The sequence below is a fragment of the Cherax quadricarinatus genome, chromosome 44 (assembly GCF_038502225.1).
Source record: "Cherax quadricarinatus isolate ZL_2023a chromosome 44, ASM3850222v1, whole genome shotgun sequence".
Taxonomy (NCBI): domain Eukaryota; kingdom Metazoa; phylum Arthropoda; class Malacostraca; order Decapoda; family Parastacidae; genus Cherax; species Cherax quadricarinatus.
In genome coordinates, this window is record NC_091335.1 from 14,670,937 (window position 1) to 14,689,109 (window position 18,173).

At 37.8% G+C, this 18,173-nt stretch overlaps 1 protein-coding gene across 7 annotated transcripts in view; it reads left to right on the forward strand.

The window, feature by feature from the left end:
* The window catches only part of LOC128697363 (uncharacterized), a 152,571-nt gene that overhangs the window by 44,653 nt on the left and 89,745 nt on the right, over positions 1 to 18,173 (forward strand). For 4 of the 7 annotated variants that reach the window (XM_070094111.1, XM_070094104.1, XM_070094110.1 and 1 more), the window contains 3 exons: positions 322 to 6,657; positions 8,200 to 8,303; positions 11,989 to 12,015. In XM_070094111.1, the coding sequence (XP_069950212.1) occupies positions 322 to 6,657; positions 8,200 to 8,303; positions 11,989 to 12,015 (6,467 nt within the window). The remainder of the gene's footprint in view (positions 1 to 321; positions 6,658 to 8,199; positions 8,304 to 11,988; positions 12,016 to 18,173) is intronic. The other 3 variants (XM_070094105.1, XM_070094106.1, XM_070094107.1) reach the window with 3 other exon arrangements.

Below are 18,173 nucleotides of genomic sequence, written 5' to 3' on the forward strand. Positions count from 1 at the left end.
ATTGTGATATGAAATTTGGACAAATCAGTTTAGATTACAATGCAAATTACACTATTCCCATTGGAATATATGCCAGTGTGGCAACAGGTAAAGCCCTCTAAATTTTTTTTGAACCTAACTGGAGTTTGTTTAAAAGTACAATATTGAAAATGTTGAAATGAATGAAGATTCACAATATGAACAGCTCTACAGGAATGCAACTGCTTTGTTTAACTGGAACTGCCTATAGTATCTTCTTTAAGCTTAAATATTCATGATTTTTCTTGTAAAACTGATTTGAATTTGATTGATGAAACATCAGAACATGTGGGTGTTTTTCAGAAACAAATGTGAATGAAGATACATTCCCCCTAACTACAAATAGGGTGATGAAGAGCCATGGAGCAGTATCTTCGGAAATTTTGCATGGAGGTGATAAAAGTGTATCATCATATCTTGATAATGATGACCTAATAACTAACATTTTGTTTGAAAATGTCAAACTAGTGTCACTTGAAACAGATGAACTGGTATCAACAGTAGCACAGAATTGTAAAAATGAAGCATTGGTACATGTAACATGGGATGAAAATATGGCAGTCTATCCTGTAGCTTTATCTGAGAATTTTGAGGTATCACAGGAAGGTTTGATTGATGATATAACCATTGCATGTGAAACACTGGCTGGACATCTTATGGTGGCACGTAAAGTTTTGGTGAAATACACTGTGGTACCTGACACATTACTTAATTATGTTACAGTACCCCATAAAATTTGGGAACAGGATGGGAAAGTGCAACTCCGTACTTTGACCCAGGATTTTATAATTCCTGAAAATTTGATTGAATATTTATCAACTTCTGAAACTTTGGTTGAAGATATGGTGGCAACTGACACTCTCTTGGAATATTTAATGAAGGAACATGAAATTCTGGCTTTTCATGCCATAGATACACCTAAACCTTTATCTGGATTTGTGACACTGTTGCTCAAAACCTGGACTGAGGATGAGATTTTTGCCCAAAATACTGTAACTGAAGGTGTAGTAGTAGTGGCATCTGAAGGTTTCAGAAAAGATGAGGTATTAATATTGCAAGAAAGATTAGTTGAAAATAGGGAGGTGATACCAAAAACTTTGGTTGATGAGGCAGAGGCTCTGGAAATTTTGGCATATGCAAATTTATTTGAAGATATAAAGATAGCATTTAAACTCTTGACTGAATGTGCAGTTAAGGGACCTAAAGATAGATCACTGGTGCTGGAAAGCTTTGTTGAAGATGTGGATATTGTACCAGAAATGTTAGTCAAGAATTTGATAGCAATCTTTACAATTTTTGCCAATTATATGAAAGTGGCACCTGAAGTGTTGGCTGGGTATGAGCTGGCAGCACCTGGAGCTTTAACTTATAATGTGGCAACAATATATGCAACCTTGATAGGTGTCACATTGGAAGAGAATTTTGATGTAATTATGGCGGCATCTCAGACTTGCCTCGAAGATTTGCTTTGGAAACTAGAGCTTATGATTGTTAGTAAGAGGCTGGAAAATGACAATTTGACTGAAAATATAATAGCCCATTTTCTTGAAACTTTTGTCAAAGATGTGTCAGTTGGACCTGAGACTTTAAGTGAAGATGTAGCTGTGGTAGTAAAAACTTTTGCTGGAACAACAGTGGTACCAGACACCATGGCTGGAACAGCAGTAGTACAAGACACTTTGGCTGGAACAGCAGTGGTACCAGACACTTTGGCTGGAACAGCAGTGGTACCAGACACTTTGGTTGGAACAGCAGTGGTACCAGACACTATGGCTGGAACAAGAGTGATACCAGACATCTCGGATGGAGATGGTAGAAAAGTGTCTACAGACAGCTTAACAGTAAAGGTATATAATGCGGGATTAGAAACCTCAGTGAAAAATGTGGAAGTCTCATCATCTGAGATCTTTACTGAAAGTACTGAACTGGTGACAATAGAAGATTCAATGGATATAAAAGTATTTTTTCATAAGGAGAGTAAAACAGGTGAAGAAGTTTCAAATTTATTGTCATTGGTTAAAGAAAAAATTGTGCCTGCTAGTTTAATTATTGAAGGTAAAATCCTACCCATTAATTTGTGTGAAGAAATTGAGTTACCTGAAACTATTGAGGAAGCTGAAATGGAGCTTCTTGATCCTGTGGATATTGAAGCTGAAGTAAAATGTTTACAAACAGTTGTTAAAGTAAAGAATTGTAAGACAGTGGTTAAACGGCAAAAAAATGTCTGTAAACTAGTGGAAGTTGAACTTGCGGTTGAAAGATCTGAATCTTTGATTGAAATAGAACAACATGGCTGTGTGGTTGCAGTAGAATGTGAAGCTGTGCTTAAAGTACAAAAGCACAACACTATTGTGGAGGTAAAGAAGTACATTTCTTTGAAAGTTGAACTAGAAGCAATGAAGCAAGTAGAGCAGAAAATTTTGATAGAGGTACAACAGCTTAAAACTATGGTTGCTGTAGAGCAGAGTGAGACTGTGGTTGCTGTAGAGCAGAGTGAAGCTGTGGTTCATGAAGAGAATGAATCTGCATTTGATATAGTGGAGATTGTAGCTGTAGTTAATGTAGAATATTTTGGAGGTTTGGTTGGCCTTAGTTGTGAAGTTGTGGTTGACATAGAATGTCTTGGAGTGACAGATGTACATCTTAAAGGTGCAGTTGACTTAAGACATGAAAATGTGGTTGACATAGGATGCTGTAAAGGTGTGGTTGATGTAGGATGCTGTAAAGGTGTGGCTGATGTAGGATCCTGTAAAGGTGTGGTTGACATAAAATTTTGCAAGGGTGTAGCTGGAAAAACTGAGGTACAACATCCTGCATGTGTGGAATACAGTGATGCAAGTTGCCTCAAAACTCTGATAGGAGAAGTTGTCATTAAATGTGAAACCAATTTTGATGCTGAGAGAGATATTTTCTCTAAGTATGTGTTAGAAAAATTGGGAGCCTTTGTATTTGAGGCTGAACATAAAGGTATGGAAGTGACAGATCTTGTATCTCAGGAAGATGATAAACCCATCTGGAGTGAAGATACACTTGCACCTATTAGCATATTATCTGGTACTTTCGTTGGAGAGGATTGTGAAAGTTATTCTGAATCATTCTATAATGAAATGGAGTTAGTTTCTCTTGAAATGGATGGTTTATCTTGGGAAGTCCCATCCCAGTGTGTTTTGTTAATCCCTGACACTTCATTTAGCAGTTTAGAGTCACTGGATGTAGATAACATTGACTGTGTGGTGGATATTTTCATTACTGAAGACTTCGGTGATCGAATGGAATCTCATGAAGTGGTTTCGTCTGAAAGTTTATTTGGAATGTTCAGCCCTGACACCTTAATTGGTATTATGGAGTCTGTTCCATTTGAAATTGTGGTTGAAGAAGTTTTAGATATTTCTGACACATTTTCACTGATGCTGGAGCTCAATGTGGATGAGTCAGAAATAGTGTTAGAAAAATCTCCTTTGGTTGTGACAGAACCATTAGAGGTAGAGTTTTCTATAAATGAAGAAAAAATGATCCTTGAGTATCCATCACTTAAACTATTGGAAGAAAATCTTCCAGATGATGAAAAACAGATTTTTCCTTTGTATGAGGTAGATTCATTTCCACTGGAGGTAACAGTATTGAAAGAATTGAGACATGAGGCACAGCTAGTAAAGGCAGATTTTGGTGTGGTTGATGTGACTGAGAGAGCAGATACACATTTGACAGTGACAGAACCATTTCAAGAGGTATCAAGCATAAGTGAGACCGAAGAAGCAGAGATAGAATCTCCTCTTATTATTAGGGAACTAGTTGAGGTAGGATCTCCTTTGGGAGTGTCAGAACTAATTAAGGAAGAGTGTCCTGTGGTAATAGTAGAGGAAGGATCTTCAACTTTTGCAGATATATGTGAAAAAGAATTTAATTATTATATATCAGATCTGAAGGAAAAATCTAATTTTGCTCTAACAGAACCAGCAGTGCAAGCATATCCTCTTGCTGTTACAAAAACAGTTGAAGCAGAATGTCTGTGGACTTTGAGAGAACTAGAGGAAGAACTTCTTTTGCATTTAAAAGAACCATTTAAGGTACGGTCTCCTTTGCCTGTAGAAGATCCAGTCAAGGAAACACCTTGCTTGAATAAAGCTGAACCAGAGGAAAAATTATCTCTCGTGTCTCTGGTAGATCTTAATGTGGAAAAATTTATTTTTATCATGGCAGAGCTGGCTGATGAAGACCTTTATTTACCTGTAGCTCAGTCAGTTGAGGAAGAACTTTATTTACCTGTAGCTCAGTCAGTTGAGGAAGAGCTTTATTTACCTGTAGCTCAGTCAGTTGAGGAAGAGCTTTATTTACCTGTAGCTCAGTCAGTTGAGGAAGAGCTTTATTTACCTGTAGCTCAGTCAGTTGAGGAAGAACTTTATTTACCTGTAGCTCAGTCAGTTGAGGAAGAACTTTATTTACTTGTAGCTCAGTCAGTTGAGGAAGAACTTTATTTACCTGTAGCTCAGTCAGTTGAGGAAGAACTTTATTTACCTGTAGCTCAGTCAGCTGAGGAAGAACTTTATTTACCTGTAGCACAGTCAGTTGAGGAAGAATGTAGCTTACCTGTAACACAGACAGTTGAGAAAGAACTTAGTATAGCTGTGCTACAGTCAGTTGAACAACTTAATTTAGCTGTAGCACAATCAGTTGAGAATGAACCTCTTTTACCAGTAGCACAACCAGTTGATGTAGCTGTAGCACGGCCCATTTGGCAAGAACTTCCTGTAGCTTTCTCAGAATTAATTAAAGAATTTTTTTTGCCTGTGGCAAAATTAGATAATGAAGACTCCTTCTTACCCATAGCAGGGCATATTGAAGAAGAGATTCCTTACCCTCTTTTAAAATCAGTTAAGGAAGAATATCTCTTAACTCGAGTGGTTTTACCAGAGCTGCTGGAGGAGGCATATGTTTTGGCTGTGTCAAGACCAGTTGAAGAAGAATCACCTTTGAATGTAATAGATCTTATTGAGGCAGATTATCTTTTAGATGCAGTAAAACCATTTGAGGAAAAAACTGGTATGCCTATGGTAGAACCAATTGAGGAAAAGACTGGTATGACTGTGGTAAAGCAAGTTAAAGAAAACACTAGTATGGCTGTGGTAGAACAAGATAAGGAAAACTCTGGTATGATTGTGGCAGAACAAGTTGAAGATTCTAGTTTGGTTATGGTAGAATCAGTTAAGGAAGACTCTCTTGTAGCTGTGGTAGAACTAGTCAAGAAAGAGACTTGTACATCTGTGGTAGAACCCATTGAGAAAAACTTTCCTTTATCTGTGTTACAACCATTTGATGAAGAACCTTTTCTAGATCCAGTAAAACCAGCCGAGGTAGAATCTTTGGTTGTAGCAGAACATTTGGAACTAAAACTTCTCTTTACACTTTCACAGCCAGTTACGGAAAATTCCATTTTGGCCTCCATTGAACCACTGGGAGTCAAAGTAAAGCATCTGGAAGTTGTAGAGCCAATTAAGATAGTATCTTTGGCTTTGATAAAAAATGCTGAGGAAGCAATTTGCTTTGTTGTCACAGAACCAGTTAAGGAAATGTCTATATTGGCACAGCTGAAAGCTTTTGAGATAAATTCTGGTGTATCTGTCACAGAATTTAAGACAGAACTTCCATTGGCTGTCACAGATGAAGTTAAATCACTTTGGATTTTTGTTGATCCAGTGGAATTTGAATCTCCTTTGACTCTCACAAATTCTTTTAAGGAAGATGTTGGTGCATCTTGTTTGATTAAATTTGTTCAAGTGAAGCTATATAGTTGTATATCAAAAGTGCATTTAATTAGTGGAGATTATAAAATAGAACAGGAAGAAAGGGAACTGGAATTCTTTATGGATGAGGCAGAACCTGTAAAGGTAGAACATTTATTGGCTCAGGTAGATTTAATGAATACCAGCTGTGCTCTGGATGGAGTAAAACTGTACCAGGTGAAAAAAATATCAAAAATAGAGTTCATTTCTTCACAAGTAGGTTTTGGAAAAGGATACCTTAAAGTAGCATCTGTAATGGAGGTAGAATTGTTAACAGCAAAACCTTGGGTGATTCATGTTGTATTGTTAAAAATTCATACCCCATTAGATGAACCAGATGTAGAAATGATAGATTCCTTGAGTGAACCTCTCACTGTTAGATTAAGATGTCTTGACATAGACCCAAAGAAGATTGAGTCTTCAGTAGATGTTAATGATAGAATGAACGTAAAATCAGTTATGGGTGAAATAAAGGTAGTAGATGTAGAAATTATTAACTTAAAGTTGGCTGTGAGTCAGAAATCAGCAGTGAAAACTAAATGTTCATTGAATGAGACTGTGCCTTTGGATATCTGTTCATATGTAGAAGATTCTGCAAGAGTAACAAAAGAAGTGACCTGCATCACTGCAAATTTTCTACCACAAACACCTGAGTTAGTAGAAAACCCAGTACCTGAAGAAGCCAAAATATTGATATCAGACAAATTAGCTGTGCACTTGAAGGATCACCAACTTGTTTATGAAGAAATGCAACTCCAGACACTACCATCACCAGTCACTTTAATGTGGGAGGAAACACTGGCACTTGAGCACATGCATACAGAGACTACTTTGGTTGCTGCTCATGAAAATATCGAAGGTACATGCATTACCAGTTTTGTGTTCATTAGAGATGCTATTTGTACCTTCCAGTAAATTTGAACACGGTCTCCGATTTCAGTATCACACTATGTAGTACGTATTTTGCTTTGGTTAGTAGTTTTGGGTTTTACTTTTTAGTGAGTCTTGATATTTTATCTGTTTTAGAAATGTAAAACATATTGTCTACAAGAAGTGCTTGGACTGTTGACACAGAATTATGAGTACAGTAGTAAATACTGTAGGTATTTTTGTTAATTGTAGAGAACTTTTAATGAGTATTATTGAACCTTGAAAAATTTATTCGCCTATAAGTATTGCTACGGTATTGCGCCATATGTAATCTAATTTAACAATGAAGAAAATTTGATAAATATATGAGGCATTAATAACGATGAAATAATAAATGTTAAATTAATTGTCTGTAATATTTAATATTTTGGAAAATGTCTAAAAATCTATTTGAAAAATATAATCATTATTTTTTTAATAATACAAGTGCTGGAGGTAGGAAGTATAGTGCTTTTACTCTGAAGGAGGGGTAGTGATGTTGCAGTTTAAATTGTTATCTGAACTGTGATATCAGCACACTTCTGGCAAGACAGTGACTGAATGAATGATGGTGAAAGTAGTTTTCTTTTTTCAGGTCACACTGCCTCAGTGGGAGTCAGTTGGTGTTAAAAAAAAAAAATGATGATTCATATTTATTCAAACAAATTTTGGGTAGTGTTATAAGTCGCAGCATTTTGGAAGTACACATTAATAAATATAATTAAGTTGTTGTATGCTGTGGAGGTGGTAGCATAGTCATGCTTATTAAATTTGTTACTCTTACTTTATGCATCTGTTGAGTCATACTTAGTAGAGTATGTTAAAGCAGTTGTTCAGTACCAGTACAAATGTGTATACACTTGTGAAGCGTTATACCGTCAGAGAGCTCATTACTAAGTAATTGATGATTTCTGATGTACTGTACTGTCTGTTAAATACATTTGAAGGAGCACCCATCAGTGTTGGGTGTATGGGCTTAGCTCTTGTAAGCATAAATTTGTCACCAGATTTTAATACGTAAAAGAAAACACTGTCTTTCTGCACAAGGGTTTTATTTAGCTACAGGCATATGGAGACTAGTAGTCTCCATAGGTGTGGCAGCATTGAAGATAGTGGGAGGATAACAAGGCTTACTTATTTTACCTCCCTTATAACTGCAAAGCTGCACTTATATTCCCTATGACTTCACAAAATGTGGGGTGTACAGTATACATATTGTATATCTAGCTGCCCTGTGGCTAGTTGATTAAAAACAGATGTTTATGGATACTTGTGAAATACAGTATAGATTTAATTAACATTGACTTGCAAAAGCAATTGTGTAGTAGTCCTCTTGTGTTAAATTTCAGAACTAAAGTAAGAATAAGGTTTTAAATATAATATAAATGTTTAGATTATTTGAGTAATTATCCATTTTACATTACAGTACTTACCAAGTACAGTAAAAAAAATTCATACATTGTCCTGTTATTGATTAACAAAATATTTTCAGAAGATGGTAAGCAAGTTAGTGCAATGGATGGTGAAGAGGTTGTTGAAGTCAGCCCAGATGATGCATCTTTGACTGAGAAATTCCTGAAGACTTTTCACAGCTTGGTTAGTAAAGACATAATACCTCAAGTTTTTTACCAGTGTAGCACTGTTTCAGGTGGCTTTGTTGTAGACTTGCAAAATCTGAATTTTGCAATAGCTCATTGATTTATGTACTTGGCTGCTGTAGTGGTTGAACAAGGTGGTCATTTAAATTGTTTTCTGTTTGCCACTTGTAAAATTAATTTTTTAAAGATTTTAAAGCTCTTGAAGTAAATTCATATTCTGTTATTTTGAAGAATTTTGGTAATGCTAATCTGAAAATAAGCAGCTGGTAGAACCTATACAAGATGGTGGCAGTAACAGTGGTAACAGGTGTTGGTTGGGAGTACAGCAGGCAGGAGGAAGTGAGAGCCATGCCTGTCTTACCAAGGGTGCTGTTCATAGCCTGCTGATACATCCTTTATAAAGCAAACTACATTATTGCCTTCTCATACACGTAACATAGGGTTGAATAATTAGTCAGATGTATGGTGATGGTGTACTGGACAAATTATTAAGGGTTTGAGTGTGTACATGTGATGCAGCTGAAGGTTGCTCTGTAACCTACACCACTGGTTGTTTCTTATAGTAATCTCTCCCTTTGCACTTATCAAAGACACCTGTTGATACAACTCAAAATGAAGTAACATGAAATAATAATTAGAATGGTAGTGAGTGAGAAAAATATTGTATTTTGTGGTGATGTGGCAGTCTTTCCTTGAGTGTTTGTGAAATAGGCTGTTGCCTTGCCTTCAGCTCCAGCAAAAACTTAGATTTAGCAGGTTTCACTTGCCAGCACTTCTTATGAGTTAATTCATTTTTGTGAATATAATAAATAATCTAACATTAGCACATACATTAAATGTGTCATTTATTCATTATCTTTGCATGAAGGGTTGATAATGTCATGATAAGTGGAGGAGAGGAGGACTGTCAGCCACACTACAGCCCTCAACTGGGTTAGTGATGTGTACACTCCCTAACATTGCCTCCCACATTTTTTTCTTTATTTTTATCAGTGCATTTATCTGGTATAGTAGTACCAACACTCTTATATGGGTGTGAAGCTTGGGTTGTAAATGCTGCAGCGAGGAGGCAGTTTGAGGCAGGGGAGATGTCCTGTCTAAGGGCAATTTGTGGTGTGAATATTATGCAGAAAATTCGGTGTGTGGAAATTAGGAGAAGGTGTGGAGTTAATAAAAGTATTAGTCAGAGGGCTGAAGAGGGGTTGTTGAGGTGGTTCAGTCATTTAGAGAGAATGGATCTAAGTAGAATGACATGGAGAGCGTATAAATCTGTAGGGGAAGGAACGTGGGATAGGGGTCGTCCTCAAAAAGGTTGGAGGGAGGGGGGTAAAGGAGGTTTTGTGGGCGAAGGGCTTGGACTTCCAGCAAGCGTGCGTGAGCAAGTTAAATAGGAGTGAATGGAGACGAATGGTATTTGGGACATGACGAGCTGTTGGAGTGTGAGCAGGGTAATATTTAGTGAAGGGATTCAGGGAAACCGGTTATTTTTATATAGCTGGACTTGAGTCCTGGAAATGGGAAGTGCAATGCCTGCACTTTAAAGGAGGGGTTTGGGATATTGGCAGTTTGGAAGGATATGTTATGTATCTTTATACGTATATGCTTCTAAACTGTTGTATTCTGAGTGCCTCTGCAAAAACAGTGATTGTGTGAGTGAGGTGAAAGTGTTGAATGATGATGAAAGTATTTTCTTTTTGAGGATTTTCTTTCTTTTTTGGATCACCCTGCCTTGGTGGGAGACGGCCGACTTGTTGGAAAAAAAAAAATGGTGGTTTGGTGCTGGAGTGGTGGTTTTTCTATTTTTTGGTTCAGTTAAGTCATGAGATGTGCATTTTTTAAACTTGTGATTCAGGAGAGAGATGTTCAAAAGTATTTTTTAACATTTTCTAGATTGTGTATAAATCATGTATACTGATGGATGGTATAGAATGTTCTATTAAATAAGTACAGGTGTACAAATACCCTGTCTGTTGGTGGTTCTTGCCTGGCATGAGAGGTCTTTGAATGAGAGGAGAAATCTTGTTCTTTTTAGGAAGTTCCTAGGTTTTTAGTCACGTTCTTAGGGTACTTGGTAATCCGGGACACACTATATATTGTTGTGCCAAAAAATCTCTATTTGGAAACATTATTTAATATGTTACGCTCATTCTCATCACTTGCTAATCTCTGATCTTTCTGTGATACCTTTACGTAGACATCCCTCATAACTCCATCCTTATACGTATAGTATAATAGTGTACTCACCTATTTGTACTCACCTATTTGTGGTTGCAGGGGTCGAGTCCTAGCTCCTGGCCCCGCCTCTTCACCGGTTGCTACTAGACCCTCTCTCTCCCCGCTCCATGAGCTTTATCAAACCTCGTCTTAAAACTGTGTATGGTTCCTGCCTCCACTACGTCATTTTCTAGGCTATTCCACTGCCTTACAACTCTATGACTGAAGAAATACTTCCTACTATCTCTCTGACTCATTTGTGTCTTCAACTTCCAATTGTGGCCTCTTGTTTCTGTGTCCCCTCCCTGGAACATCCTGTCCTTGTCCACCTTGTCTATTCCACGCAGTATTTTATATGTCGTTATCATGTCTCCCCTGACCCTCCTGTCCTCCAGTGTCGTCAGGCCGATTTCCCTTAATCTTTCTTCATAGGACATTCCCCTTAGCTCTGGAACTAACCTTGTTGCAAACCTTTGTACTTTCTCTAGTTTCTTGACGTGCTTTATCAAGTGCGGGTTCCAAACAGGTGCTGCATACTCCAGTATGGGCCTGACATACACGGTGTACAGTGTCTTGAATGATTCCTTACTAAGGTGTCGGAATGCTGTTCTCAGGTTTGCCAGTGTGTGTGTGTGTGTGTGTGCGTGTGTGCGTGTGTGCGTGTGCGTGCATTTGTGTGTGTGTGCATATACGTGTACGCGAGTGCATGCACGCACGTGCATAAATAATAAAAATAAACTTAATAAAAATGTGTTAGAGTAAAAACAATAAGCTTTTGAATACAAAAGTAATGCTCCTTACTGACTGGAATTTTTTTTTTTATTATTAACACATCGACCGTTTCCCACCAAGGCAGGGTGGCCCGAAAAGGAAAAACATTCACCATCATTCACTCTGTCACTGCTTTGTCAGAGGTGTGCTTACACTACAGTTATAAAACTGCAACATTAACATCCCTCCTTCAGAGTGCAGGCACTGTACTTCCCATTTCCAGGGCTCAAGGCCGGCCTGCTGGTTTCCCTGAATCCCTTCATAAATGTTACTTTGCTCACACTTCAACAGTATGTCAAGTCATAAAATCCATTTGTTCACTCGCTCCTATCTGACATGCTCAGGCATGCAAGCCCCTCGTACATAAAACCTCCTTCACCCCCTCCCCCCAACCTTTCATAGGCCGACCCCCTACCCAACCTTCCTCTTGGTTATCAAATGGAATAATGATGATAACCTGTGACATGCATCAAAGAGAGTCTTAGCTATCATAAGTGGTGGAAGGTGAACTCGGTTATATATTTTAAGCTTATTTATACTGTACATGTATTTATCTGTTTTTATAGTTTTGACCTAGTCATGTGACTTGGATATTACAAAAAAAAAAAAAGGCAGAGTTAGATATTCTTAGAAGGTATGTCTAGCATTGTAAAGAATTCTTTTTAATAGATTGAATTGTTGTCACTTCTCTCCCACAGTGGGTGTCTCTAGCTGGAGTTCTTCAGGTAATACATCCTACTGTAGTATAGTACTGTGTATACAAATTTCCATGTGAAGTATGTAAAATTTTTATTCTAATTGTATTTTTCTGGGTGTGCTTTTCTTCTTTCAACACACCGGCTGTATCCCACCGAGGCAGGGTGTGCTTATTTGAGTAATTTTGTTTACTATTTTTGATCATCAAAAACTATGGGAATATTTTCACTCCTGTCTAATTATTGCTTTTTATTCTGGTACTCAATTTCATGCATTTCTTGCCCTATAAAGTACTGTTGCATCTTTTGAGATACAATAATTCTGTAAATAAATTTGAAATTAGTTTGTCTTGAGAAAAAATACTGATTACAAAGTACATAATTCTTTCTCTGGAGAGCACCTAAAGACTGCACATGAACATAAAAGTTAAAGTAAATCTCTGATATTGCTCCCAGGTAGAGACTGTGATGTTCTTTAGACTACTTAACTGGCAGTTGTCCTTTGCCTTGTAATTAATTTCCTAGGTGTGAAAGGTTATTAAATATAATTTTACTGTCATTATAATTGGTAATGATAGCAGTCAAACGTTACATACAGTTGCACTGCTGTCAGTTTTAAAATCATTACAAAAATATTCCTGCAAGGAATAGTGGAATGCATGAATGACCGTGGGTAAGGATGACTGTTATGGACTGTCATTGTGAATTTAATTATGCTGATTAAGATGCATGGTTCAGGGTACATGAAGATTTCTTTAATGAAATATGCTTGAGGATAAGGATGGCAAAAACATCTAGGAATAACATTTGATTATTTGGAATTGTAAGTAATTTCTGTAATATAATTAGAACTGAAAGATGAAAATATTAAAGCTTGTCATTTGTAAATTAATTGTTGATTTTTCTGAGGAAGAAGTAAAAAATAAGTATAGAAAAAATGCAATGTTTTAAGAGTAAGAGTTGAAAGAGCAAATTTTTGTTTTTTATCTTAGAAATGTTTGTGATAAACTTGAAAGATGCATGTATGGAAATATTTTTAGTGTGTTTCTATAGAATGTGTTGTAAGTGTTTGATACCAGTGCTGAAACAAAATATTTTGCTATAATTAGTAATTTTGGTCAGTTTGTCATTGGAAAATGGATACAGCCACAGCCTGGTTGACCAGGCAAGCACCAGACAAGCCTGGCCCATGGCTGGGCTCTGGTAGTAGAGACTTGAAACTCATCAATGGTATATCAAAGGCAAAGGTAGTAATATGGTAAAAATAATATCAGGGATAAAAAAAAATTGTTTGCCATGAATCAAACTAATGAGTATAGATGTCTGATATAATTAAACAAGCATTAATTAAATTAATGTAGGTAATACACGAGTGTAAAACGAAAGCCTGTAATTGTTTTACATGATGGTAGGATTGCTGGTGTCCTTTTTTTCTGTCTCATAAACATGCAAGATTTCAGGTACGTCTTGCTACTTCTACTTACACTTAAGTCACACTACACATACATTTTTTTTTTTTTCAACAAACCGGCCGTATCCCACCGAGGCAGGGTGGCCCAAAAAGAAAAACGAAAGTTTCTCTTTTTAAATTTAGTAATTTATACGGGAGAAGGGGTTACTAGTCCCTTGCTCCTGGCATTTTAGTCGCCTCTTACAACACGCATGGCTTACGGAGGAAGAATTCTGTTCCACTTCCCCATGGAGATAAGAGGAAATAAACAAGAACTAGAAAGAAAATAGAAGAAAACCCAGATGGGTGTGTATATATATGCTTCTACATGTATGTGTAGTGTGACCTAAGTGTAAGTAGAAGTAGCAAGACATACCTGAAATCTTGCATGTTTATGAGACAGAAAAAAAGGACACCAGCAATCCTACCATTACGTAAAACAATTACAGGCTTTCATTTTACACTCACTTGACAGGATGGTAGTACCTCCCTGGGCGGTTGCTGTCTACCAACCTGCTGGAGTTTACCTGGAGAGAGTTCCGGGGGTCAATGCCCCCGCGGCCCGGTCTGTGACCAGGCCTCCTGGTGGATCAGAGCCTGATCAACCAGGCTGTTGATGCTGGCTGCACGCAAACCAACGTACGAGCCACAGCCCGGCTGGTCAGGAACCAACTTTAGGTGCTTGTCCAGTGCCAGCTTGAAGACTGCCAGGGGTCTGTTGGTAATCCCCCTTATGTATGCTGGGAGGCAGTTGAACAGTCTCGGGCCCCTGACACTTATTGTATGGTCTCTTAACGTGCTAGTGACACCCCTGCTTTTCATTGGGGGGATGTTGCATCGTCTGCCAAGTCTTTTGCATTCGTAGTGAGTGATTTTCGTGTGCAAGTTCGGTACTAGTCCCTCTAGGATTTTCCAGGTGTATATAATCATGTATCTCTCCCGCCTGCGTTCCAGGGAATACAGTTTTAGGAACCTCAAGCGCTCCCAGTAATTGAGGTGCTTTATCTCCGTTATGCACGCCGTGAAGGTTCTCTGTACATTTTCTAGGTCAGCAATTTCACCTGCCTTGAAAGGTGCTGTTAGTGTGCAGCAATATTCCATCCTAGATAGAACAAGTGACCTGAAGAGTGTCATCATGGGCTTGGCCTCCCTAGTTTTGAAGGTTCTCATTATCCATCCTGTCATTTTTCTAGCAGATGCGATTGATACAATGTTATGGTCCTTGAAGGTGAGATCCTCCGACATGATCATTCCCAGGTCTTTGACGTTGGTGTTTCGCTCTATTTTGTGGCCAGAATTTGTTTTGTACTCTGACGAAGATTTAATTTACCTACACATACATGTACAAACATATATATACACACCCCTCTGGGTTTTCTTCTATTTTCTTTCTAGTTCTTGTTCTTGTTTATTTCCTCTTATCTTCATGGGTAAGTGGAACAGAATTCTTCCTCCGTAAGCCATGCATGTTGTAAGAGGCGACTAAAATGCCAGAAGCAAGGGGCTAGCATCCCTTCTGTATATATTACTAAATCTAACAGGAGAAACTTTCATTTTTCCTTTTGGGCCACCCCGCCTCGGTGGGATACGGCCGGTGTATTGAAAGAAGAAGAATACATGAGTGTAAAAAGAAAGCCTGTAATTGTTTTATATGATGGTAGGATTGCTGGTGTTCTTTTTTCTGTCTTATAAATGTGCAATATGTCAGGTACATCTTGCTACTTCTACTTACACTTAGGTCACACTACACATACATGTGCAAGCATATATTTACATACCCCTCTGGGTTTTCTTCTATTTTCTTTCTATTTCTTGTTCTTGTTTATTTCTTCTTATCTCCATGGGGAAGTGGAACAGAATTCTTCCTCCGTAAGCCACGAGTATTGTAAGTGGCGACTAAAATGCCGGGAGCAAGGGGCTAGTAACCCCTTCTCCTGTATAAATTACTTAATTTAAAAAGAGAAACTTCTGTTTTTCTTTTTGGACCACCATGCCTCGGTGGTTTACGGCCAGTTTGTTGAACGAAAAAAAAAGTAATACGTATACGTAGTTATGTGTATTAGGTTGGTGGACAGCAACTGCCCAGGGCGGTACTGCCAAGTGAGTGTAAAACGGAAGCCTGTGTTTGTTTTACACGATGATAGGATTTCTGGTATCTTTTTCTGTCTCATAAACATGCAAGATTTCAGGTATGTCTTGCTATTTCTCCTTACACTTAGGTCACACTACACATGCGAGTACACATTTATGTATACACACTCATCTGAGTTTTATTTCATTTTATCTTAATAATTCTTATTCCTATTACTTTTCCTTTCATATCAATGGGGAAGTGAAATAAGATTGTTTCCTCCGTAAGCTATGCGTATTCTAAAAGTCAACTAAAATGCCGGGAGCAATGGGCTAGTAACCCCTTTACCTTGTATAGCCTACTAAAAAGAAAAAGAAGAAAACTGTCAAATTGGAATGTTTGAATGTGCGTGGATGTAGTGCAAATGATAAGAAAGATGATTGTGAATGTTATGAATGAAAAGCTGGGTGTCCTGGCTCTGAGTGAAACAAAGCTGAAGGGAGTAGGAGAGTTTCAGTGGGGAGAAATAAATGGATTAGGTCAGGGGTTTCTAATAAAGTTAGAGCTAAGGAAGGAGTAGCAATAATGTTCAAGGGTAACTTATGGCAGGAAAAGAAGGAATTTAAAAGTATAAATTGAAGGATTATGTGGAGTAAAATAAGGGTTGGGTGTGAAAAGTGGGTTATAGTAAGTGTTGATGCACCGGGAGAAGAGAAATGTAGAGGAGAGAGAGAGAGTGCATGGGGAGTTTTGAACCAAGTGAGAGAGTACTTGTGGTTGGGGATCTCAATGCTAAAGTGGTAAAAATTTTGTAGAGGGAGTAATAAGTAAATTTGGGGTGCGAGGGATGAATGAAAATGGGGAGCCTTTAATTGAACTGTGTGTAGAAAGACGTTTGGTAATAAGTAATACATATTTTATGAAAAAGAGGACAAATAAGTATACATGATATGATATAGCACATAATGAAAGTAGTTAGTTAGATTATGTATTAGTGGATAAAAGGATGATGGGTAGGCTTCAGGGTGTACATGTTTATAGAGGGGCAACAGATATATTGGATCATTATCTAGTTGTAGCTACAGTTAGAGTAAGAGGTAGATGGGACAAAAGGAAAATGACAACAGTAAATAAGAGATAGAGGCAAAAGTTTATAAACTAAGGGAGGAGGAAGTTAGGTTGAGATATAAGCAACTATTGGCAGAAAGGTGGGCTAGTGCAAGTGGGGGAGTTGAAGAGGGATGGGATAATTTTAAAAATACAGTATTAGAATGTCGGGCAGAAGTTTGTGGTTATAGGAGGGTGGGTGCAGGAGGAAAGAGGAGTAATTGGTGGAATGATGAAGTAAAGGGTGAGAGGTTTTTAGAAAGCAGAAGTGTTATAAGAATGGCAGAGCATTAGGAGAGTAAAAGAAAGGTGAAGAGAGTGATGAGAGATTGCAAAAGGAGAGCAAATGATAGTGGGAGAGGCACTGTCAAGAAATTTTGCCGAGAACAAGAAAAAATTTTGGAGTGAGATAAACACGTAAAGAAAACCTAGGGAATGAATGAATTTGTCAGCTATAAACAGAGCAAAGGGGAGTTAGTAGATGGGGAGCTGGACGTATTGTGTAAATGGCAAGAATATTTTGAGGAACTTTTAAATGTCGATGAAGAAAGGGAGGTAGTATTTTCATGCACTGGCCAGTGAAGCAGAGATGGATGTAAGTGGGGGGGGCAGGTGTGTGAGGCATTATGTAGATTGAAAGGGGGTAAAGCAGCTGGAACTGAGAGGATCATGACAGAAATGTTAAAATCAGGTGGAGATACAGTGTTGGAGTGGTTGGTATTTTTGTTTAATAAATGTATGAAAGGGGAGAAGGTACATAGGGATTGGCAGTGTGTGTGTATAATTCCTTTATACAAAGAGAAGTGAGACAAAAGAGATTGTAAAATTTATAGCTGAATAAGTTTACTAAGTATTCTAGGTAAAGTGTATGGTAGGGTTATTATTGAAAGAACTAGAGGTAAGATAGAGACCAGGATTGCAGATGAGCAAGGAGGCTTTAGAATGGGTAGGGGATGTGTAGATCAGGTGTTTACATTGAAGCATATTTGTGAACAGTATTTATGGATTTAGAAAATGCATATGATAGAGTGGATAGGGGAGCAATGTGGCAGATGTTGCAAGTGTATGGAAATGCTGTAAAGAGTTTTTATGAGGATAGTGAGGCTCAGGTTAGGGTGTGTAGGAGATAGGGAGACTACTTCCCAGTAAAAGTAGGTCTTAGACGGGGATGTGTAATGTCACCATGGTTGTTTAACATATTTATAGATGGGGTTGTAAAAGAAGTAAGTGCTAGGGTGTTCGGGAGAGGGGTGGGATTAAATTATGGGGAATTATGTACAAAATGGAAGTTGACACAGTTACTTTTTGCTGATGATACTGTACTTTTGAAGGATTCTAAAGAAAAGTTGCAAAGGCTAGTGGACGAGTTTTGGAGGTTGTGTAAAGGTAGAAAGTTGAAAGTGAACATAGATAAGAGTAAAGTGTTGAGGGTATCAAACGATTTAAATAAAAGAAAATTGGAAATCACATTGGAGGGAGGGAGTATGGAAGAAGTGAATGTTTTCAGATATTTGGGAGGTGACTTGTCAGCAGATGGGTTTATGAAGGATGAGGTTAACC